The following is a 26,403-nucleotide window of genomic DNA, read 5'->3' on the forward strand; positions in this document are numbered from 1 at the left end:
GGGAAGACCAGAGCGTTTCAGGTGCGACTTCCTGAGAGAGGAAGTGATATGCACAGGTGGCTCTTCCCCAACCCCCAAAGGTCCCAAATTAGCCTCCTGACGGGCAGGGTAACTTCTCCCCATCAAGTTCAAATGCCAAGATCTTGGACTCAGAACAAGTGGCATGAATTGAAGCTGAAACCAAGGTGATGCTCTGTCTGTCCTCCGTCCCTCTCTTTGGGAAACAGGAAGTACTGGGAACAATTTTGAGGGCTGGCATGTTTTCCAAATTTGGTGGATGTAAGGTTGATCATCGGATATGTGTGTCTTATTAAGATTCTACTCAAGTGCGGCTCACGAGAGACTTAGTACTGAAGTACTGTAACTTCTGAAACCCTGGGGAAGCACCTTCTAGCAAGAGGGAGTCCAGGCTACAGCTGCTAAGTTTCCCAAGCTGCATGCAGGCATGGAGAATCTCCTGCTAAGACCAAAAAAAAAAAACAAAAAACTGGGGAGGACTTCAAATTCTTTGAATGTTAACTCACAGTCCAAGATAATTTGATATGGGACTATAGCCTTGAACTTTCATGTCTTGCCAAAAGACTGAATTTCTGAATTTTAAAATTCTCCAAGAGTTTCATAATAGGAGCGGATTTATATTCAAAACTTTTTTTAAGTGAGTAGTGCATTTTAGCTAAGTGCCAGGTAATAGTTCTAAGCACTTTACATGTATTAATTTATTTATTAGGTTGGTGCACAAGTACTTGCGGTTTTTGCAATGTTTAACCTTTTAAACCGCAATTACTTTTGCACCAACCTAATAATAGCTACAGCAATCGCATGAGGTAGCACTATTTTTATCTATGTTATAGGTAAACTAAGAAACAAGGAGGTTACATATTTGGCCAAGGTCACTCAGAACTAAGATTTTTATCCCGGTGGTCTGGTTTTAGAATTCACCTTGATGTATGCTACACTGTGCATGCCTATGATGGGGCATCAGATAGCTGGTATTTTTTATTGGAGCATCTTGACTGTTATTCGATGCCACTGCAAAAGCTCTAATAAGCTGTATTGGACACCACACTTGAAAAGAATTTGGGATGGGAAACAGACAAGAATATGAACTTTCAATCTTGGGTATAGTATGGCTTTGGAGAAGATTATTAATGAATAATTATCACCACCCCAGAGCTTTCAAGGGGCAAGCTCAACAGTGTGCCCCAGCCATCAGAGGGGGATCAACAAACAAATGGGGGGTGGTGTGGGGGGGAGCGTAGTACTCCTGGGAGGAGCAGGCTCAGGAAGGTGTGAGCACAGCTACCAGAGGTCTAATGATCTCATCAGAGGAGGGAGGGCCATAGCTTAAAAACAGGCGAGCCCAATGGGTCAGGAGTACAAAACAGACGTTTTAAGGAAAGGATTCTCTTTCCCTAAATACTCCTGTTCTCTTGCCCCCAGCCTTCCTCTCCCCTTAGGTAGAGGGAGTTGCCTATTACTAGGCAACAGACAATGATCCTGCTATAGACAGCAGTGACAAGGGTGGGGTTTTCAGAGGAGCTGGTTTTTCTCCTTCACTTCACACCCTGGGTAAGGGTGTTGGTCCTGGATTCAAACTTCCCTTCCCGTGGGCCACCCCATGGTCTACACCCAGGGGACCGCAAGTTAGCAACCCTGGCTCTTACCTCAGCTGACACAGACGAAGGAGGCTTACAGTAATATAAAGGTGGCATTTGAGTTCTCTAACTCCTGATTTTATAGGTCCACTAGTTGAGAACTTGGCCAGGAAAAGAGGTGCTACCATGTTTCCCCGAAAATAAGACCTTGCCAGAGCATCAGCCCTAATGTGTCTTTTGGAGCAAAAATTAATATAAGACCCGGTCTTATTTTACTGTATTATATTATACCCGGTTATATATTATATAAGACCCGGTCTTATTTTACTATTCCCTCTTATAGTGAAATAAGACCGGGTCTTATATAATATATAACCGGGTATAATATAATATAATATAATATAATATAATATAATATAATAAATATAATATAATAAATATAATATAATATAATATAATATAATATAATATAATATAATACCTGGTCTTATTTTCGGGGAAACACGGTATTCATTGGGCATCTTCAAATCTTCTAACAAAAGTTTCTAGAATATGCTAATGTAATTAATGAATGTTTGAAAGACATCAAAAAAAGACTCATGGTCTTATAACTTCGTAAATAGCTGAGATTATAATTTCTTCCTTTTTAAGATCATCTATTCTATTATCAAGCGACTGAATCAATTCTCCTGGGAGGCAAGAAAACAGACAAAGCAACCACTGAGTTTAAAGAGGGACCAGGAAACTGTGTTCTCCCAGTAGCCAAGAGAGCAGAGATTTTAGAGATGGGGCAGATGGAGGGGACGAGGCTCCACTGGCCTGTAAAATACAGAAGAGGGAAGAGAAACACTGACACCCACACCTCTTCACATTTCTCTCTAGGCTTTACCATGCTTTCTTCCTTTCTCCTACTCACCAACCTTCTATCTCTCCTCTTCCCAAGTTCCCATTTCACTGAATCATTCTCACTCGTGGCTCCAAAGAAAAGGAGAGATTTTTTTAAATTGAAGCAATTTCCTTGCTTTTAAAAACTATATTCAGGAGGAGGTAGTAGGGGGAAATTAGGTAACGGCATATATTTACCTAACATACAGTAACAACTTTCCAGAGTCTGACAACCTATCATTTTTATGTAACAAAGATCAAACTACTTTTATCACACAAAGAAATATTAGTACATTATGATTACACACATATTTGAAGGAATTCTCAGCTATGACACCCAGAAATTCTGTTTTATTTCACTTAATTATGTAAGACAATCAGGAAAACACAATAGCTACAGAAGCCCTGGTTCTCTATTTTCCGTCTCCGAAGCCTAGATCAGGCTTTTGCAACTTCTTCGTTCGTGACAAATCCAAACTCTTTCCATTTGTCTTCTGTCAAATGGTGATGGAAAAAAACTTCCCTTGTTCTCCCTACAGGGATTTTACAGCTTCCCTTCCAGACTGCCACATTTAATTGACAGAGATCAGCACCTCGGGAGGCAAGGAGCAGGAAAGCAACTTGGGGCGCCCTCCCCCCTACCTGGCAGACACCAGGCTCCACGCAGGCCCGGACTGCAGTGCTTGCCCAACACCTGTCCTAGGCAGGCAGGCACAAGGGCCTGACAGCACCACTCCACAAGCAAAGGCTGTGCCAATCTTAAAAGGTTAAGAACTCCTGGTCTGAAGTGTATTAGATATCACACAGAATACCCAGAAATAATCACTCCTTTACACAATCCAGAAACATGATTCTGTGGCGGGGGGTTAGAACCCCAGCCCATCACATACACACATGCTCAAAAAAAAAAAAAAAAAAAAAAAACTAAAAGGAGATGGTAAAATATTCATCTCGGTTACCCCTGCATAGTATGACTGTGGTCTTGGGGCTTATTTCTAATTTTTCATTTTCTGATTTGCCATTTTTTAATAATTACATTGTCATTTCTTCTAATCGTACACTTTTATAGAATTCAGTGTGATACCATGTTGGGACACACACACACAACCAGCTTTACTGGGTTTCCCATCTTGCCTTATAATTAAACATTATTTCACAATGATTCCAATAACAATTATTTAAGTTCTTTTAACTCTCTGAGACAAGTATATCACTGTAGTGACCATATATGCTGGATTCTGAGACAATGGCCATTTCAAATATTGTTTTGCCCAAATAAATCACTGTAACACTCCCTGAACCTCAGTGGCTTACATCCAAAACAGCACTGAAAACTACGTTAAAAAATAAAATTGCTTGCTTTTTATGAGCCTAATGCAACTGTATTTACACATTATATCCCACCATATATTTTAGTTACAATCACAGAACCCAGTATACCTTGTACACTACTATTCACTTGTTAGACATTTCTACATAAGCATCATAATTATAACTTGGAAGAACTATTTAATATTCTACTATGTTGATATACTCAAACTTATCAAATCCTTTTTTCCACTGTTGAGCCTTTAAGCTGTTTCTACGGTTCTTTGCCATTATAAAAATGGTACAAGAAAAACCAACAAACCATTTTATTTGCATTTATCTTTCCTGCAACGTGAATTAGTAAGTCAACAGATAGGAAAATCATTATGACACTTACTATATGTGGGAAACATTTAAGACATACTAAGCTGGGATTGCCAATCCTGGCTCTGCTGTCAAACTCCACCAAGTAACTTAAACTCTAAGTCCATTCTATAATTTCTAAAATAAGAATAATAGCACCTGCCCTGGTAGTAAATCTGTTGAAGGTCAGACTGGTTGATGTGGTGAAAAGGTGAAGTTATGCAAATCTTAGATGTTACGAGGGGATAGATACCCTATTTGGGGATCTCAGCTCAGATGCCCACTGATTCATCTATCTATTAAAAATTCTGGGGGCCCTCATTGAACTTACACACTAAATTGATATTGAGATTACAAAAATGAAAAGAAACAGGCCCTGTCCCAGAAAGCCTCATGGCAGAGCAGAATTGGGGGACAACATCAGACACAAATTGTTAAATAAAGCAGGGGGTTTAACCAAGTGCCATGGGGACCAGAGCACAGACTTGCCCGGGAATCTATAGTTTCCAGAGGCGGTGCTATCTGACTGGGTCTCGAAGCATGGAATTATTAAAAGGATAATTAGAGTTTGAATGGGGTGAAAGCTTACGGAGGTGAGCTGGCTTGAGATGTTCTGGCAATGAGAGGTGTCTGAAGCCAGAGGTGAGAAAAGAGGGGTGGGACCACTGAGGAAGGAGCCGGCTGATGAAGGACCTTGTATGCCAAACTAAGGCACTTGGGCTTTGTCGTGCAAACCACCAGGGACCCGACCAGCACGGTGACCAGGGAAACGATGCACAGTTCTCTTTAAGAAGACGTCGCCAGCAGCAGTGTGATGATGTGAGCACTAGAGCAGAGAAGACGGCCTGGGAGGATAATCCAGGGGCCAGATGACGACAAAACGGCAACAAAAACAGAGGAACCTCAGATTCTCCACTAGACCCACTGTGATCTCTCAGCTGCTAGGAATTCTCACATCAGAAAGGTCAAGGCAAATGAAAGAGAAGGACCAAATGAAAGATTTCAAAAGGGAAGTGCAATCTTAATTCCTTGTTATTTCCCTACTTCCTTCCCAGGAAGATGAATCATACAAACACTTGGTTTCAGAAGAGAGGAAGCTATTTAGTCCAATTCAGCGCAGCCGGAAAAATGCAAAAGTCAGATACAAATGGACAATAGACACAAACAAAAAGGACCAAAATGAGCCCACATACAAAAAAAAAAAAAATGAAACAGCTTAATTATTTGCTGGCATCCTAGTTTATTTCACAAGATGGATACATTTTTTGTTATTCTGAAAAACAAACTGGGATCTTAACCATAAGACTCACTTAGGAGAGCAGAACTAATCTGTCTATATGACATTATGGATATTAATGCTATTTTATCCTACTCACAGAAATAAGATGAAATAAAATGGACTTATTTGGTTTGACTGTTTTTCCTAAATAATACTCTGTTATAAAAGAAAAACAAACTATCAAATAATGCCCTCTTCAGAGTGCTGTCATGAAGTTCTACTCTGTGACTCTGGGGTAGGCCCTGTGCTGGGTTCTTTACAGGTGCTCATTTCATGCTTCCAGCAAGAGGCAGCGTTGCTCGGTGGAAAGGTCCCAGGCTTGGAAACAGGCTGCAGTATGAAACTGGCTTTTTTTATACTTCATACAGGTAATTCATTTTCCCTCCAGTTTGTACCGCTAATATAAATCCCTGATTTTTCTTTTTTTTTTTTTTGCATTGCTTACACTTAATTTTTGTTACAGCCATCGAGGCACGGTCCTAGAGCTCTAGCCTCTAACCATCCTGGTACATGACCAGAATATGGTTCAGGTTCTTTAACTCCAAGCTATAGTGGAGGAATCAATGGTGTCGAGTCATATAGATCATGACACCACACAAAGGCATGCATCTGGTTTTTGACTGATTTCCATTTAATTTCTCATGATGGAATTTTGTTCGGTTTGCAGCAGCAAACTATCTGACGTCTTCTGTGACCATCCTGACAACTCAAATTTCTTTCAAGTTTTGAAACAGACAACTTGTGGCCATCTTCAAAAAGCCTTTTGAACTGTGTCCTAAATGCAGCCTTTTGAACTGTGTCCTTAATGCGTGCATTAAGAGCACGTTCTGTTCTGATCTGTGCTCATAGTTTTATGACACCTGCTACTTTCCTTCTCTGGTCAGCAAGCTCAGCTTTGAGAATTCCAGCAGCCTCTGTATCCAGAGGGTGCCAAAAAAATGTATACACATTTTAAGAAAGGAAAAACTGTATTAAAATTATGCTGACGGTGACCACTTTGAGCACCTCTTGTAATTGCAGAAGTCATACGGAACTTGTATTCATCTTTCGTTATCGGCATATATTGAGTATTATGAATTTAATACAGTTTTATCCTGTCTTAAAATGTGTATACATTTTTTTGGCACCCTCTGTATTTTGGAGTCTTCACCTTCAGACTCCTCATATTCAGGGATCGTTGGGTGCATGTCTTATTTAGCCTTTTGCCCATGTTTAAGCCAGATTATTTAAAAACACTCAATGAATGATACTAAAATCCAATTCTATTCAGATCCTTAGGTATAAGCTTTGAGTGCCAAACAATGGAAACAATTCCAATGTCCACCAACTGACAAATGGTTAAATAAAATGTGGTATGTCTATACAATTATTATTTGGCAATAAAAAGGAACGGAAGACTGATACGTGCTAAGACACAGATAAACTTGAAAACACTATTCTAAGTGAAAGAAGCCCATCGCAAAGACCACATATTTCCTTTACATGAGGTGTCTAGAACAGACAAAACTATAAAGACCAAAAGACAGAGTAGTGCTTTCCAGGGACTTGGGTGATGAATTAGATTGTGGTGATGGTTACACAAATTCGGGACTATATTAAAAACCACTGAACTGTACACTTTAAATGGATGAATTTTGTGGTATGTGAATAAATAAAGCTATTTTAAAATAAAGCTATTTTAAAAACAAATTAAAATGCAAAAAAAAGAAAAAGAAAGAAAGGGGGGAGGGAGGGAGGGAGGGAGGGAGAAAGAAAAGAAAAGAAAAGAAAAGAAAAGAAAAGAAAAGAAAAGAAAAGAAAAGAAAAGAAAGGAAAAGAAAGGAAAAGAAAGGAAAAGAAAAGAATCCAAACTGACAGTTTGGTTATCAGTTAACACAGAAACAAAGACCTAGAAAAGCCAAGTCACCACCATGGTGGGCCACAGGCCAGGGAGCGATGAAAACTGCCCCTGAGGGAGAACTACAAACCTACCTCGAGGCCAGAATGTCACTTAGCCAGGTTTGCTGGGCACCTCTGACTGCAGCAGGCCCTGGGTGAGGCTCAGGGGATACAGTAGAGAGCCAAATCAGACAGTCCCTGCTTTCACCGGGCGTTAAATTCCATACAGTGAAGGGAAGAGTGGCTAAGTGACCACATAGTGGGGTGTGTGGTTATTTAATGGGGATACACATTCTAAGGGGGGAAGGAACACCGTTCTACTACAGTCCAACATGGATTCTGAACTAGAACGGGAGAGATGGCAAGATTCTGTGAAGAACTTGAGCTGATAAATGAAGAATGAAATAAGGGTTAATTTGGAGAAAAGCTGGAGAAGGGGGAGTGGGAGGGAAACTGTAGGCATAAAGGACCTGTGGCAGGAGTGGAAAGGGCCTGTGCAAGCAAGCAGAGGGAGGCTAGAGAGACTGTAACGCAGGTGGTGTGTGACACAGGCGACAAGACAAAAGACCCGGCCACACACTGTGTCAGGCCTTACTGGAGCCACACTAAGGATTGGGTTTAAATCCTAAAACCTACAGGAATGCACTGAAAGGTGTTCAGCAGGTGACTAAATGAGGTCCAACTTGCATTTTTGCTGGCAGACCAGTCAAGGGGCTACTACAGCAGTCCAGGAGGGCCCGGGTATGGAAAAGGGCAGTGGGCACCACGGCCAACAGACAGGAGATGCCAGGGAGCGAGGATAACACACAAGCTCCCTTCACATCAAGGTTTCATGCCGGCCTCTTTATGAGACCCTGAATTCCATGTGCCCTTCAATTAACCCCATTAACTCATCTGGACACCCATCTCGGTTTCAACACTTGTATCAACACTAATATGGCATCTGGCACTCAAAGCTCCCAGTCTCGGTCACCAGAGAAACCTGGCCGTTCTCAGCTGCCCCAGCTTTGCTGAAGGGGCCCTGAGATAAGGCTAAAAATGTACATGCGAAAAAACCCCTGCTGTCGGCATATGCAAGTGAAGCTTATGCTTGCCCTTTGGAACCCTTACAAAAATGCAAGTCGGATCATATCAGTCTCCCCTGCTTAATACCTTTCAGTACATCCCCTCTGGTCTTAGGATTTAAACCAAAGCAAAAGGTGCAAATGAAAAGAAATCTTCCTTAAAATCCTGGAAGGAGGGACTCTTCAATTTATAAAGATGAAAATAGTATTAAACATCCTTAAGGATTGTGTATGTAGTGACAAAGCTCCCAGACATTACATTACAGGTAAATTAGCTGTTGTTGTCTCACCTACTGGAATGTACACTCCAGGAAGACAGAAATGCTAGACCAACTCCTGGCCTACAGCAGAAGCCCAAGGAGAATGCTGAACGAAAAATGGCCCCAGGTACTGCTGTAACTGACAAAAAAGTCTAAGCACTGTTCTTTATTTGCTAATCAGAAAGAACGGGTAGGTAAGGGGGTAAGGTTCATAATCTTGGTTCAAGAGCTTTTTTCAATTTCAAAAGCTATCTATTGTTACAAGGAAATGTGGACAATCAAAGAAAAAAATGACCAAATCTATATGCTATTAGTAAAATGCATATTAAAAGATGCAACGGTATCATTATATACCTTCAAAAACATCAAATAGATTTTTTGCACTAAGCGACACACAGGAAGGACGGGAAGCATGCAGAAGGGAAAAGAGTAAAACCTTCCTGGAGGAATATCATTACTGGTGACCAGGGAGGGCTGTCTTCCTAAAAAGCAACCTGGCAAGATTTAATAAGCTCTATAAAATGGTTCATAGTGTCTCACTAAAGAATCTCTCTTTACGCAATATACCCCAAGGAAACAGGTAATCCAAAGGGAAATAAAGAAAGTTATAAAATACGTACGTGGCCTAAGGGTAATAATAATGAAAAACTGGCAACATTTCAAATGACCAACAATAGGATTAAGAAAACTATGAAATGTCAACACCATGGACTGTACAGCCATTAAAAAGAAATATACAGATTCCACTGACCTTTTACATACCTACACTATTTCCTTATATAGCTGGACTTTTTTTTCAAAAAGCAGAAAAAAGTATCTCAATTCTGACTATGTAAAAGGGCTGCATTTATACTCTGCAAAACACACATAAATTTAGAGAAATACAAAGTTTGGTGTCGACGACCATTCAAAATAAGTCTACTATTAAAATTACCTGTGTTTGTGAAAGCTGAATGCTCTGGACCTGTGGAAGCAGAAAATAAGCATTTGGGAGCTGCTTTGCAGACCCTTCTGTAGAGATTCTGCGAGTGCCAATTCCAGATACCTGGATGGGGGTGCGGGGAAAGAGAAAGAGGGAGACTCCTCTGTTAATTTTGAAAACAAACTTGCCATAGTGCTAAAATGCCTTTCCAAAGGAAATCTGTATTCATCACCCTGGCATTCACAACCCTATCCTATTATTTCATTTATCTTTGTTTACCAAAAAAAAAAAAGTAACAAAAGTTGCTGTATTTAAGCTGAATGTTCCTCGCTACAGCAAACCTTTCCACAAATAGTCAACTTTTCTGATATGGGACCAGGTGTTTAATGGAATCTAGTAAGAATTAGCCATAAAAATGGCTAGCTGTATCTTGGCACTTAAATTCCTTCATGTCATGTCCTCTTAAAGATGTCACAGGTGCAACTTAAGTAAAGATCCCTAACTATTTTTGTGAATCACAACACAAAAAGATACTCTCCTTCCCTAGTGCCTTGATATGAATAATGAGTTTCCTGAGGACTGGCCCCCAAGCACAAAATCCATGTTCCCTGATGAGCCCAGGAAGGGGGGAATCTAAGCCACTAGAAAATACCCCTATAGCTCCCTCCCTCTGGACCATTTATGAAGTGAGGGCCACGGGTTTTGACAGCCGGCTGTATTTTATACTAGAAACAAGTATGGTAGATTTCTTTGTTTTGTTCTAATACCCTTCAAAGATCCTTGGTGAGAGCAACAGCTCTGCACTGCAAAACTGAAGACAGCCAAATGGAGGCTGGTGGGCAAATTTAAGGAGGGCAGAAGATAGGGAAGGCTGGTGAGTTAGCATCACTGATAGCCTTATAATATTAATGGCAGAAACCAGGTGGCAACATTTCCAAACAGTGTCTTTAAACTATCCCAACCCCTAGGTTAAGCCAACAACCGAAGTAAGTGACGAAAGTTACTTACATGATAGGAAAGGATTCCATGTGAGGAGGTATTAATAAATAAAGAACTTTCAATGCTCCCTTCTTCAGTAGGTAAGAAAATAATTCTGAAGGAAGTTTTCCCCAGTGCTGGGATTACCTGAAAGAAGGAACCTAATTAGCCATTTGGAATGGGCCCCTCTGAAAAAATTTTTTCTCCTCAGACTTTCTTTTTGACAACTTCTGTGAACAGATGTTTGCATATTCTGCACCCTTGATTCATAAGTATCATGAATTTCTGAGAATCTCCCACATGAATCAACATCCAATAATCTAAAAGAGTATTTTAGGAACATGGCACGGACTTACGGGAAGATAGTCGCCAAGTCCTTTCACTTTGGATTGGAGCCACTGCCTCCCATCTTTTCCCTCCTCTTCCACACCCATGTGTTCAATGCCTTTAACTAAAACACAGTTCTAGCTCTACTGAAATAAAGAGAACTACCAATGTACAAACATCTGATACTTAATAAAAGTCGGGGATAGTGCTTATTATTCAGAGAGACTATCATAAACAAAACACTGGGCTCCATCTCCTTGGTCCCAGTTTTTTTGTTTTTGTTTGTTTGTTTGTTTAATGCATCAGGTAGACAAAAGGGAGCAAAATAAGTCAATAAAATCCATTAGTAACTGGGACCTTCATTAAAAGTTAAAGACCACTAAAATTAAAACTATTTGAAGACTAGGGTCTTGATCTCTGTGTTAGGATGCAAATAGCTTTGTAAGGAGCCATTCACTCACTACCTCTTACTCCTACATTTAGAAAGGACTTCTAACGATATCTTAGTAGGTTTGCCAGGTGAAGAGATCATGATAGATCCACCCCTGCATCCACTTACACTTGTATTAGTTACTAAATGCTTCAGCATTTGTAGTCATTTCAAAACAAATAATGAGTTTTTTTAATGATGGAAAGTCACATTAAATATACATCCATTACCACCTAGTTTAGATGCTTTAAACTTTTTTTTTCCCATGGAGATATGTCAAAAGCCACCAAAATTATGAATATGAACAACTGAAAAAAATAAATGCTAAAGCAAACACACAGAAGGAAAGAGTTTGGGTAGCAGAAATAAGGGAGACAGGGAGCAGAAAGTAAAAACTTCAGGCCAAAGCAAGCAGAAACCCTGGCAGCCCGCCACAGCATAGTTTCCAAGAGTACATCAACACTTACCCTGCAATGAACAGGAGGCACATGAAAATGTCTAGCAGCTGTAAACACTGAATTCACCACGACCTCGCTATCCCTACTCGGGTTATAAGCATAGAGAATCTTGGCTGCAGGGTGTCCCAGGAACCTAGCATGACAAAAGGGAGAAAAAGCAATGTATTGTGTCGTTATAAATATAGCCATCCATCCATCTATCCATCCATCCATCCGTCCATCCACATATATACTTTAAACCATGAAAAGTTGTTGATGTTCATTACAAAGTTAAAAGCAACAATTATCAAATCCTGTTATTAATAAAGCATCTACTCCACAACAATCAAAAAGAAAGAATCCTTTCTTTTACAAAACTTATGCCCATCCGTAGTAGCAAACCACTGGTTTTTGTGTTAGAAGAATTTAACCCATCTAGACCATTACATGCTTGCAAAAAACACACAGTGGGAACTGGGTACTTGTCTGATGTGAGACTCTAAATCAAATGAAAATATGTTTAAATAAGAAAATTTACTCATAGAAAAACCCAAGTTTCTTAGGGTTTGTTTCCTGAGCAATATATTTAAGGAGGCTTTGTGTGTGTGTGTGTGTGTGTGTGTGTGTGTGTGTGTGTGTGTGTGTGTGTGTTGGGGGTGGGGGGGGAACAGGGAATGGACTTCTGGACTTCAACTCGCAGAGACTTTATTAAGTCTTATAAAATGAAAACTTAATTGTTGCTAAAAACGATTCTTCTAAGAAAAATGAAAACCCTACGTCGCTGTCTAGCAGTGGTTCTTGTCCATTTAAATCATGAGTCTTTCATAGCACTCTGATGAAGGGTTGGCTTCTGCCTCCATAACATGCACACACAAAAGTTGATACGTAATTTCAAAACTTTCCATGAGGGCCGGCCGGTGGCTCAGGCAGTTAGAGCTCCATGCTCCTAACTCTGAAGGCTGCAGGTTCGATTCCCACATGGGCCAGTGGGCTCTCAACCACAAAGTTGCCAGTTCAATTCCTCGAGTCCCACAAGGGATGGGGAGGCAGCACCCCCTGCAACTAGAAATAGCAACTGGACCTGGAGCTGAGCTGCACCCTCCACAACTAAGACTGAAAGGACAACAACTTGAAGCTGAACGGCACCTTGCACAACTAAGATTGAAAGGACAACAACTTGCTTGGAAAAAAGGCCTGGAAGTACACACTGTTCCCCAATAAAGTTCTGTTCCCCTTCCCCAATAAAATCTTAAAAAAAAAAAAAACTAAAAAAAAAACCTTTAAAAAAAAAACAAAAAAAACTTTCCATGAATCTCAGACGAAGAATCGCTGCTTGACAGCAAATAACCTACCTGATACAGACCTTAATTTTGATTTTCCCACACAAGGTTGGCTCTGACAAAGGAACTACAAGAGAAAAGGAGCTGATCTCTGGCCCACCTACCTGGAACTACCTGAAATGTTCCCTTTATCATTTACCTTTGGTTCCTACTGTCCAATGCCAAATTCACTCTAGTTAAATTATGCTGCAATAAACAGAGAGCCTGCAAACATTTCACTGAAGTCATTTCTCTAGTATTATTACCCTCAGTGGCAGACACCCCAATACACAGTTCTCATTAGTACGGCCCAGAAATAAAATAAAACTATAACTATATTCTAAATTCAGTAAAAAAAAAAAAAAAAAAAAAACTAAAAAAAATTCATCGACATTATGCTTGTATTTCTGACTTTATTCTGATTTCTGTGGTATTAAGAAATGCATGCTTTTAGAAAAACAAAATTAAGTTGTTTCTCTTATACACAATGGGATTTCAAAAATACTGTATTATCACCATCAAGTCCTTGGGGTTTTTCTTCTAGCCTTTCCTCCTATTTTTAATCACAGGTCTTAATTGAAGGTTTACTATGTCCAATGGTCCAATGTGTATTTTAAAAAATAAATCCTTTACAGCCAGCTACAAGTAAAATACACGAGTGTGATTAAAAAAATTTTTTAAAGAGTGTTCTTAGTTACTAAAATTTTTTTATACAACCATAAGCATAAAGGGTCACCTCAGAAAGTCCTACCTCAAGAGTACCAGGTCCACATTTGCCTTTTCACTCAAATTAAATAAAAAGGACTTCTGTGGTTTTAGGTAAATAATAGGAACCGATCAGCAATGTTGTTAATACTTATCCTCAAAGCTTTATATACCAAGTCACATAAGTGGAACACAAGATCTCTCATTTCAAAGGATGCAACTCTCTCTCAGAGAAACAAGTTAGAAAATAAGGCTGCAAAACTGCAATGTATTATAACAGAGCCCAGTGACTGCCTCCACCAGAAACCTCACCAGACCTGACAGAGGGTGCCGGCTGAGACCAGGTTACCACTGCGCTATTTTTATTCTTTTTTTTTTTTAATTCTATTTTTAAAAGTGTTATGAGGATAAGAATTTCCTTTACTAGTGACAACTGGAAGATGCTCTATTAATTTAATACTACAAAAGAATGATTAAAATCTCTTATGAACGATTAGCACTTTTCATCTCAGGACCAGCAGAATATTAACCTTTAAAACAAAGCCTAAGAAGCAGGCAGAGGGCAACTGAATCACATGATCCCCATTCTGCATTCTAGGGGGAAATCAAAGCTATGAAAAGGGATGGGGTGTGTCCATGGCCAACATCGAAATAAACAACACCTAGCAAAAGCTACACTAGGGCAGTGAAGAGATCAGAACTCTCTGCTGAAAGTTTTCATCTAATGCCTATAAATTATGCCATGTATCAGAAGTGAGAGAAAACAACTAATTTTTAAACTGTTGAAATTTAAACTATAGTTTGTTCGTACTGAGATTTTTTAAAATTTCAGCAAAAACATTTTATTCCCAGAATCATATCCTCGATAGATCTCACTCATAAGAAAAATAGCGTGGGGTGTGCTGGCTCAGGAATCAGAAGAATTACTCTGTCATTTCTAGTGAAATGACTTTGGGCAAACTGCATTACCCCTTTGCAACAAATGCATGAACACATCTTAGCACACGCTTGGGCACACGCACACACACGACTATCTTCTGAGAACTACGTATGCAAGTACTACGTAAACATAACTGAAGCATCCAAAGGTGACTCAAGTCTGAAAGTTAGCAACCTTTTCAATTAAAGACTTCAAACACTTTTTCGACCTGCTTCCAGCTATCAGGAACAGCAACTGCTACATATAGTTAATTAACCCATGTGGCTAATATATACATACATGTGCACTGATTACAGAATTTTATGTTACTGAAGAATAAATATATTACACACAGCCAGCGTCCTATGACCTGGAATTGTTAGCCTACTCTAACTTACTACTATCCATCTTATTATAGCTACCAGTCTATATAATATAGTCTTTAAAATAGGCTCTGCATTAAGATTTCTTTTTACAATAAAAACTTTCCACAAAAGCAAAGTGCTCCCTCAGAATTTGAAATCAGTGAGGTTTTATTATAAATTGAGCTTCTTCTAAAAAAATTTCTTTACCTAGGAGTAAAAATAATAAAAATTCATAAGTGAAAACGCAGGCAGCTAGAATCTTATAAAGTCAGCAATTTCCCTTCACACTTTTCTCTCTTCCTTTTACAGAATCTCCTGTAAAAAGCTCAACAAGATACTTGTAAATTGAAAACGTCATTCTCCCTCACTGCAGCGCTAATCTTTTGATGATCAGAAGAAAACGGAAAGAAGGACACCCAGATGACTAAAGGACACACCAGGAGACCCCCACCGACCCACCCCACCCTCTTGTAACACCATGGCTCCTTCATTCACATAACTTTTCTTGTAATTCAGCAAAGCTCTTCGTAAAACTGAAGTGCTATTTCAGGCTGCTAAAGCAAGCAGCGCTTTTACACCTGAAATACTCTTTCACTTCCAGCCTTGAAACTCTACTAATTTGAAATTCAATCTATTTAATGCAGCAATATTCTGCATTCAGGGAGTTTAACACGTTAAGCTGCAAACTTGATCACAGCCAACAAGAGTCCTTAAACTCCCCTCCTTCCATACAGCATCATCCTTCTCTTCATCCCTCAGCCGATAGTCAAATCGCCTTCCCTTCATCTCATGGCTCTTCACACGACACGTAAGTAATTACAGCTTACATGCTGTCTTCCCCACTTAACTTGTTGCTAAAGTCTTAATCATAATAACTATTGTCTGCACAGTGCAATTCTGAATCCTGAAGCAGAGTGAGCAGTAAAAAAGATTGAGGAAATGAATCTAATGAAAAGAATTCAGAAACCATCAATATTTAAAGTTTTCTATTATAAAATAACCTGATTTGTTTCAGAAACACAAGGACTTAACACTGACTTATTAAATTCCAATCACTATAAATTATTACAAGGCATGTTTATTAAAAATTATAGAAAGGGCTAAAACAATTCTTACACTCTCTTTTTCTCAAAAAATATTCCTTTTAACAAGACCCAGGATCAATATCCCTTGATATTATTAATATACTTTAAAAGTATTTAACATCATGCATATATAAGATATCCTGAAAGCAAATAATGCAAATACGTTATTGAAAATTATAAAGAAAAGATACTCACTGAATTCCAAAATCCAGAACTGATGGCTGAAAATGTAAGCCCTTTCCACTAAATAGTTTGTCTGAGAAGCTATAAAAAAAAAAAAAAAAAAACAGGAGAGACTTAATTTTTGTTGTAGTTTAACATTTGAATAAAATACACACACACAAAGGATATGCTTAGGCCAAAGGCTCTTATGAGATACAACTTTACTCCCATATAGATGAGTCTGAACTAGATTTTAAATGCTAAAATTGAATTATTATAAGTCTGATAATTAATTCTACAGCTGCAAAAATTTAAGATACTCTTAGATTATGGTTAATATAACTTCATATCAAACGTACAGATTGTGTAAGCATTCAGACAAAAATGGGGATGGCTTCATTTCTGGATGAATTCAGATAACATGACTATTTTCATAAACCCCAAATCAAGAAAAGACATACAAATAAGGGGGACAAGGGTGAGAGTAGGGGGCTGGAGAAGGTGGGAGCTTCGGCCTCTAAATTTGTTAGGCTGCCTGTAACAGGGGAAGGATGGAGTTGTAGCCAGGGTTGTTCCTGAGGGCTGAAACCATCACCAGATCTGCATTTTTAAGGATAACCATTACATAAAATCTCACATGGTAGGACACTTTTCAGCAGTTGTTAACCATTATTATGATTTCATTTTCCTTCAGAATCAAAAGCTACCAATTAACATACCAAAAAGTATATAAAGAAAACATATAAAAGAAAAAAATAAGCTATAACAATATATAAGCATATGTAAAGACATAAAATACAAAAAACATGTAAAATATATAATATATAAATGTTTGTGTATTGTATACATACATATATACCTATCCATGCATACATGCATATATACACATATGTACATAGATACATACATATATACACATACATGTATACAATATGCATACACCAAGAAACTATCAACTGTCAGACATTTTAAAAGCTATGTAATTCAAAAATATTTAACTGGAGAAGCTCCTAAATGTAACAAGTATAACTGTTTTCAAAGACTCAAGCAAGCTTTCCAAAATGCAATCTTTCCATTTTCTCCTCCCCACAAGTAGCTCTCCACCAAGCATGGTTCAGAGGCTGGTCCAGGAGTAGACATCTGAGTTTCAAACCTGTTTGCCAACAGAAGCTTTGTGACCTTCACCAATCCCTCTCCCATTTTCCTTGAAGGTGTAAACATTATAAAGACCAAGAACCCCTTCCAAAATCCTCAGCTCGTAAGGAGAATTCTGGATGCAATCTTTTCTTCCTCCCTCCATTTTTCTGCCTCTATCTAAGCTTCCCTTTCTCCGGCCTCTGTTCATCGACTCCTTTCTCTGTTATCTTCTATCTGTAACTCCTTTATTCTATCTCCAACATCAGCCCTGTGAATAATAAAGATGACATCTCAGTCTCCATCTGCCTAACTTCTGACAACCTCTCCTCTTGTGTTGAGCTCGGGCAGAGAAGAGGCATGCTATTTACTGGGCCCCCTCAAACCCCACAAGGCTGGGACTAACTCCAAGACTTGCTTGCAAAAATGGCCACTAACACACCCAGTAGCTTCCAGAAATGTTTTTGAAGAGCCACAGGAGGTGACGAACATCAACAGGTGTCCCCAACAGCAGATGCACCATGCCACCCCACTCCAGACCGAGCTGGCCAGCGCTCAGCATTCCAGAAGAAAAAGAAAACAGGCAAGTTCACATGCCAGAAATTATCTTACAAAGGTCAAGCTACTGTGTAAGTAATAAGCAAAATGATTATTGACAGTCTCCTTCCGGCCTTGTGTACCAAAAGTGGATTTATCATCAGATTTCACATACAACTTCTGAATGAAGATGGTTTGGGGGCTTAAAGTAATTCACCAAGATCACATAGCTACTAAGACGCAGAGCCAACATTCATTCCAATGCAGATCTGTCCGGGTCAGAAATACGAACCCGGTATGATGTGCCGGCCTAGCCAAGTTCGCATGACCTACCCCAGGAGCCGAGGCCGTCTTGCCCACGGGGTGAGGGCTTGGGCTTCAGAGTCCAGGCAAACCTGGCTCCCAGGTCCGAGGCCATCACTTTTTAGTCCTGAGGTGCTTGACTACTCTCAAATCCTAGCCTCAGGATCCGTGAAGTGGAGATGACAACAGTACGTGCCTTGCAGTCATCGTGTGTTGAAAATGAGGTGACAATGCCTTTGCTTCATGACGGGTACACAGTTAAGTGCAATAAATATTAGACTGTGTTACTAAGAAGATGATTCTCATCTAATGAGAAAAGCAGTGAGAACAGAGGCAATCGAGCTTGGAGCCAGAGCTGACTCTGGGTTTAGAAGTCCCAAATGGGTTAGTAGCCATTATCTCTGAACAGAACAAATGAAATATAAACCTGGGTCATCCGCCAGCACACCTGATTTGTAAGTTCCACAATCAGGAAGTTTTACATACCCAATGAAAACCAGACATTTAAGGTCCAACCCAAAGCAAGATAGAAATAGTCTGAATTTCTTTCACATCAAAGAAAACTCTATCTTGACCTCACACGGGAGAAATAAAACTATGTCAATATTTTTTCCCTAAAAGTCATACAGCAGATGCATGTTTCTCACTGGTCAGCTGTAGCTCACTTGACTTCATGGTTTGGAAACTAGATCAAGTTGCAAGGCGATCTACCATCACTACATAAAGTTAAAAGTTAGGTCTCATAGATAAAACCATTTTAGACATAGATATTTGCCTGCACACACATATACATGCCCTCAAGCATTTGTTAAAGACTCAAGTGGGGAAAAAGCTGCAAACCACGAAAATTTAGTCAACTATGGACATCAACAATTATCCAGAAATATCAGTGCTAGCTGAGAAATTACACTGTTTGAAGATGCCAAAGGCTTCATTTCTAAATTGACAGCTTCAAAGAAACAGATTCAGCTTCAAGAGTGGCTGCAATAAAAGATAAAATTTCCTCCCTTTTCCCCTTTCTCTCAAAAGCCAGTATTAACCATGTCACCTTTGTTCCCTTAATGCTGCAGATGATTCTTTTATGTCGTAGTTCCACCTGGCCTCTTTCAATCTCAGGGGTCCCCACATCTGGCATAAACACTTGACACTTGTAAAAATAAATTATAAATGTATGCCACACAGTTCTAATTTTCACCCTTTCCCCATCTGCAAGATTCTTTACAAGGAAAAGTCCTTTATTAAATAAATAAACAAACAAACAAATAAATAAATAAAATAAGAGGGGGCAGCCGGATGGCTCTGTTGGTTAGAGCGCAGTTCTCTTAACAGTTGCCGGTTTGATTCCCACAAGGGCCAGTGAGCTGCACCCTCCACAACTAGATTGAAGACAATGAGCTGTCACTGATCTGCCGGAGGTTGTCGTTTCAATTCCCAGATGGGATGGTGGGCTGCACCCCCAGCAACTAAGACTGAAAACGGCGACTGGACTTGGAGCTGAGCTGCGCCCTCCACAACTAGGTTGAAGGCAACAAGCTGCTGCTGGAGGGGCGGCCGAATGGCTCAGCTGGTTAGAGCGCGAGCTCTCAACAACAAAGTTGCCGGTTCAATTCCCACATGGGATGGTGGGCTGCGCCTCCTGCAACTAAAGATTGAAAATGGCGACTGGAGGTGGAGCTGAGCTGCGCCCTCCACTAGATTGAAGGACAATGACTTGGAGCTGATGGGCCCTGGAAAAACACACTGTTCCCCAATATTCCCCAATAAAAATTTTTAAAAAGGGGGGGGGGGTGTCCATTTTGCTTCCATGACTGGAGCTAAGCATAGGGATAAGAAACAAAAGTGACAGTGATCTGAGGTGAGTGGGCTCTTGTTTACAGGAATCCTGTCCCACACATTTTCACAGCCCTTATTCTAAAGACACCCACCTTCCCTCAGCAGCAGGGCAAGTGGAAAAGGAATTCCACACATTATTTTGAAAGAATATCTTTGCCTTAGATTACCTAACATTTTTTTAATCTTTATTTTTTTAAACTTTAGTTGCCTTTTTCTCTATGTAAAACACAGTTCCAAAAAGTGGCTAGAATACAAGAAAAGAAATTTCGCTGGAAACGAGAAGACCTGGATTCTGGTCCCCGCTATGACATCAGTTCCCATGGGACCCAGGCTTCAGTTTCCTCTTTGGTACATGGAGAGAGCTGAACTAGGTGATGCAGAGATCCTTAGAACAGTGTTGGGCTGCCCAGACTCCTTATTCTTAGGAAAATGACATCTCTCTACGGATATCAGACACACCCTTTTAGAAAAATTCAGTCCGGCAACTTAGATGTGGAAATGAATTAATGACAACCAACTGTCGAGGCCATTCGCAAATGTTGCTAAAACATGTCATTTCAAACACCACGCTCCACCCCTCCGGAATGAGCAACAAGGCCCAGGGACTCCAGACCCAGCCTCACATCTCTTGGCAATTTCGTGAGGCTTGGCTACACGGGAGCAGGCAGCCAGCCCAAGGAAGATTCTCCCCCTTGAGATTCTGCTCCTGGGAGCCGGACATGGCTCACCCAAGCTGGGCAAGCCGAACTGGAAGATCAAGAGAGTTCAAAGAGAGAAAAGGAGAAACCTACCAAAAAAAAAAAAAAAAAAGTCAGAAAAGTCTTCCAAGAGGTGGAGAGGGGAATGAGCCTCAACAAACAGCTAACGTGAATGAAAACTAAATGGAGGCCCCTTTCAGGACAGCTAACAGGATGAGGGAAGATGCAAAGGCTTAGGCAAGCACAGGCCACATTTGGAGAAGACCATCTAAGCAAGGAAAACACACTAGAAAGTCAGTCTGTTCTCTGCGTGGTAGAGTACAGGGCATAAATCAGGGAATAGAGTGTGAGCAGTGAGGGGAGGAGAAAGCTGAGATGAGGGCAGCCCTGGAAGAGCACTGCAGCTAACAAAGAAGGCTTCACTGGACTGAGGACGGTGACACGGCGGACAAGTCAGACGCTCGCCATAACACTCAATGAAACAAGTCTTATGTACCACAGCTCTGTGCAGACCCTACGCCTCAAGGCAAACCCATGGTTTCACTAATTTCTGGAGAACACTGCAATGTTTCAGAAGAGGGCCTGCAGAGGCCAGAGTCCTTTCAGATCAAGTGAGAAAAAAACTTTGCCTTCTAATAGGGACCTGAGAAACAACAACGACCACCTACAAGGATGGTGCAACTGTCTGGTTTTCCATATTCCTGAACGCAAGGCCTTTCACCTGTGTCTAGAAGCCCAACATCTACAGCTAGCTGCCTTTCAAATGTCAACTCTTTCAATACCTGGAGAGAGCAGAATGCGTTTAAAAACAAACAAAAAATTTTTAAGGCTATGGCAAGGGTTTTAGCCACCAGACTAGGTAAAAGGGCTGGGTGAGCAAGAGAAAAGGTTTCCCACCCATTTCACACACGCTTGGAAAGATAACTAAGTAGACCACACCAAAATAATGCAATTGTCTAGACTCTGACGGTTTCAAGGAAAGACCTGTTATGCTAATGAGCTAAGTACTGGTCTATTAGTCACAAAGACGTGAGTGCCTATTAAGGTCCCAGTGCTGGGAGGACTGTAACAGACCTGTGACAGACGCCATGAAGGTGGGGATTCGGCATTGGGAATCTCCTTGGAGCCTGAGCAGCAAACAAGTATTTCTAGGACTCTGCTGCTATTCCCAGGGACCTTGGAGGAATTTAATACTTTCGTGTTATGCAATAAACCTGGACTTGATCCCTGCACAGATATAAGAAGCCCCAGGCTGGGGGCAGCCCTTCCTGAAGTTTTTCCACTCCCGGTAAAGGCCTCCACAGGCCCCAGCAGTTAGTGCCCACACAGCTTGAAGCACTTCTGTGATCTACCGGTAACAGCAGCGTTAGAGACTTCAGGAAAAGCAAATGGCCTGAAGCATGATTTATGCAATGAGTTCTATAGCTACATCAGTAATAAAATTCTGCATCATACTCTTAGTATTTCCAAGCACCCTGTGTGGATACCTTGGAAAACAAATTATTTTCCACTGTTACTGTTAATTGAAAAAAAAGATACAGACGTTTATTGACAGGAAAAGATATGAAATACACAGGTACGTCTACTTAAGTTAGAGCTGCCATTCTTCCTGGTAGATTACAGAAGCCAGTATTTTCAACCCCCTTAAATTCCACAGAGGAGGTAAAAAATCATTTGGTAGAACATGACTGTCTACCTTTCTTCTACTATATGGAAAGCCTCAGACTTACTTCAAGGTCAAAGCAAAAGGAGCAATACCAACAGTGGCCTGTCAGAGGCGCTATCAACAAAAACAGGACATCTGGGGTTTTAAGATACTCCTGCAAGTTGATGGCCAAGCCGCCCTAAGGCCAGGACAAAAGTTCCCCATGCTAGTCTGTCCCCTGAATTGCTGATGACCCTCTCTACGTTCCTCCCACCCATGGATGAGGTGTTCCTTCTCTCAAAGGTGAACCCCTCCCACCCCTTTCTGGGTGGGTCCTGAGATGATTCAGGGCCTCACAGCCCCCACCCTGCCCTCTCCAGGATTTGCACAGCTCCTCCCCTGCTATGTCTTTCTCCTCCACTCCATGAGAGGCTCATGACCCGCTCACTTGAGAAGATCGCCTTGAGAAGATTGCCGAAGTTCCCCACGTGCTGTAAGCCCTCTTCTTCCCTGCGTAGTCACACTGCTGACAAAAGGAACATTGACAACAAGGACATTTATTAAGCACTCACAGCGTACCAGATGCTGTGCCCAGCCCTTTGTTGTCCGAAGCACCCTGTGTGGATACCTAGTATTATTATCCCTTTTCACACACAAGGAAACAGACGCTTTGAGAGTTTAAACCACTTGCCCAAGCCCACTCCGCCACTGGGTGGTTGAACAGGAATCGGAAGGCACGCTCAGGGCCCATGCACTACTCTGCCTGCCGTCCCCTTTCTCCCTGGCATCCTGCACCCTCACAACACCAAGACTTTTCTTGCTGAAGTCATCAATAATTCCAAGCTGTGAACTCAAGTACTTAATCTCTCCACTGGCTACTCTCTCTTGCCGTGCCCTCCCTTGGTTTCTAGGAAATCTCACCCAGGCTTCCTCCTACCCTTACAGCTGCTCCTTCTCATCTGCCTGTCAAGTTCCCCTCCCTCTGCTTATCTCTCCCATGTTGCTGTTTTCTCAGCTCTTCCTCAATTCTTAATCTTTCTGGCCAATCGTACCCCCCCCCCGCCCCCGCCCCCGCCCCCCAGGTTCACCTCTCACCAATAGGGTAACATTTCCTATGCAGATGTTTTTTTCAATTCTTTTGCAGTCCAGCAGCTAAGCTTCCTTACTCCATTCACTGATTTCCCACTGTCGCCCCTTCTGGATTGTGAAAGGGCCACTTACTAGTTTTACTAGCCTTGCTTGCAGCTAGGTGCTGGCAGATAACCTAGACATGGCCGGTCACTGGCCTGACTCACTTGCATCACAAACTGAGGGAGCAAGGGAGGGAGGAAGGAAGGGAGGGAGGAAGACAATCATTCTGGGGGCCACCACAGCAGTCGTGCAGTGGGGTGACTGGCAGAGAAGCAGTGTCCTCAGAGTGTTACTTCCATGACACATTTTGGCTGTGGTTCTAGCTGCTAAGTCCCCTTTTGGCTTGTTTGTTTTCTGAAACTGGTTCTTAAGTCTTCCTAGAGATTCTGTAAGCTGTCCAACAGCTTTTCAATAAATTCCTTTTCTGTTTAAATCAGCCAGAGTTGGTTTCTGTGGTTTCACTGATTCATTTCCCAAGCCTGTGTATCTGTGTCCTGGACTCCTCTCCTGAGCTCCTGACTTGTGTTTCCATCTGAACCAGACGTTGTCCCACCGGTAGCCCACAGGCACCGCCACATGGAATCTAAGATGGAGCTTAACATCCTGCCCAGCCTCTCCTTCAGTTCACGGAGCTGTGTGACCTTGGTGAGTGATGGCCTACGAGAACCTGACTCCTGTGCCTTTCTTAACTCTGCATACAATTGACACAGAGGGCTGTCCCAGGATCTGACACCTTTACACCACTCAACTCTCTCCCTTCCTTTTAGTCTCACTAGCATGACCTGATATTCAAAAGACATTACATTTGCATTTTAAGAATTTCACAATACCTCATTACATTTACACATTGAATCACACCACAGTCCTCGTGCTCTAAAGAACTCCTTTAGCTAAGTGGTTAAATAACTTTGCACAAAAATAAATAAATAAACAAACCTATAAAAAGAAAAGGCCAGTAATTAAGTTCCTGTTTCCTAACTTCTGTTCCAACTTTCTCCTTACTGCAATGTATGGCTTCTCATCTATGGTTTAAAGATTACGCATCTTTGTCTAGGCTCTACTATACGTTAAAATAATTAAATGTGATTTTTAAATCTGCAAAACACAAAACACATTTTGCACTACCTTTCAGCTAACGGACAACAAGTGAGCATGAAAAAGTAATTCAGCATTAGATGTCTCCAGCAGTCATAGAGTTGGGCAGATGCTACATGTCAGAAAAGAAAGCCAAAGCAGAAATTCACAAAGATGACCAGGGAAGGGGGATGCCAGGGAGGAAGGAGTTTCCCTCCTCAATCACAGACAGACAATGCAAGTTGGTGCAATACTGTAGCTCTTTTCAGAAAACCAACTTTGCATTCTCAAAGTGTCCCTATCACTTTAAGTATTAGTCTCTGAATATGAACCAGCTATTTTTTTAAGAAGCTCGGCTATAACCCTTTAAGCAACTCAGTAGCTAGATGCACTCATATTATAAAAGCAGCAATGCCAAATCCCACCAACAGTCGTGTCCTCACTCTGCCTACATTAAAACAGTGCCACGGTGATGGCAGCTGGACACAGGAATCCAAAGATGACTCAGAAGCTGCGTAACTTTCCTGGGTTTACAGTGTCACCTACGATCCAGGTAGAGCACAGCCCACAGAGGAAAAGACGGCGTGGAGCGGGTTGGGAAAAGCGTTCTGGAAGAGGTGGCGTCAGAGCAGGGCCGCGAAGGCTGGATGTGTGGCCTCCAGGTGAAAATGCAAAACGTCCAGACAAGGGGAAACACAAATGAAGGCATAAAGGTTGGTAAGGTGAAAACTAAAGTACACAGGCAATTTCTTAAGCGTTTCTTGGTCGGATGAAAGACTAATCCCATCGAACTTCACATCCCAGAACAATTTTCATTCAAACACAATGAACTGATTTTCTTTTTTTAATCCCAATGCGAGCACGTATAGCAAAACAGTCTTCAGCAATCACAACGAATATGAGCAATACTATTCGAAAATGCGAAGGACACATTTCCTAGCTTTTTAACCATCCCTTAAAGGGCCAGCCTAAGTGGCCTTCTTGGCCACGGTCAGTGAAGGACCGCCCAGCTTCAGGTGGTTGGGGAGACCACGTGATTGTTAGTTTTGTACAAGACCAGCTTGTGTACCAGGGGCATTCCTTCCTGATTCTCAGAATACTTGGGCAACACTATTCATCAAGTTCAAATCTTGTCCCTTTAAAACAAGAAGAAGAAGAAAAATAAATCTACCCTCTGAATGTAATATTTTAAAAGTTCTCTTAATTGGTCTGTTAAGCCGTCCGCTGAACACATCAGTATAAGCCACACACTTGCCCACAGAGCAGAACTTACTAGTGAGAAACTCACGTGTGTGATATGATCCCACTGTCACAATGGTTTGGAGGCTGATTTTTCTCATGTGCAACCCAAAAATACTGACACTGGAGAAAGCGGTCTCGAGTGTGCCCAGAAAAACAGCTACTCCTTAACACCAGTCATTGGGGCTGGGTTCCGCCCTCCCCGCCCCACCTTCACCACCCCCTCCCAGGGATAAATTAAAAATGTGTTATGTCAAAAGCCATTTTCCCTTGAGAAACAAAGGTTTCATGGTTTACTTTCCAGGGTTCTATGACAGAGGTTGTTCTTTGACCCTTAATATCCTTTCTCTCCTTCTTCCATGTAATTTTCAGTTGATCACGTTTCCCAGGTCCCCTTGCAGCTGGGTGTGACCCCAGGACCACACTCCAGCAAACAGGATGTAAGCTGAAGTAGCATGTGGCAGCACCCAGACACCCTCGGGCCCTTTCCTCCCGTCTGCTGCCGTGAACACAAATGTCTCCCTGTGC

At 41.2% G+C, this 26,403-nt stretch overlaps 1 protein-coding gene across 4 annotated transcripts in view; it reads right to left on the bottom strand.

Annotated features, from left to right (window-relative positions):
* The window catches only part of TMEM131L (transmembrane 131 like), a 145,672-nt gene that overhangs the window by 57,818 nt on the left and 61,451 nt on the right, over nucleotides 1-26,403 (bottom strand). For 3 of the 4 annotated variants that reach the window (XM_019722360.2, XM_074338418.1, XM_074338417.1), the window contains 4 exons: nucleotides 16,315-16,383; nucleotides 11,757-11,880; nucleotides 10,563-10,679; nucleotides 9,567-9,677 (listed from right to left, as the gene is read on the bottom strand). In XM_019722360.2, the coding sequence (XP_019577919.2) occupies nucleotides 9,567-9,677; nucleotides 10,563-10,679; nucleotides 11,757-11,880; nucleotides 16,315-16,383 (421 nt within the window). Of the gene's footprint in view, nucleotides 1-9,566; nucleotides 9,678-10,562; nucleotides 10,680-11,756; nucleotides 11,881-16,314; nucleotides 16,384-22,879; nucleotides 22,958-26,403 lie in introns of all 4 variants that reach the window. The other variant, XM_019722355.2, reaches the window with a different exon arrangement.

This window comes from Rhinolophus sinicus, linkage group LG07, assembly GCF_036562045.2.
Source record: "Rhinolophus sinicus isolate RSC01 linkage group LG07, ASM3656204v1, whole genome shotgun sequence".
NCBI lineage: Eukaryota > Metazoa > Chordata > Mammalia > Chiroptera > Rhinolophidae > Rhinolophus > Rhinolophus sinicus.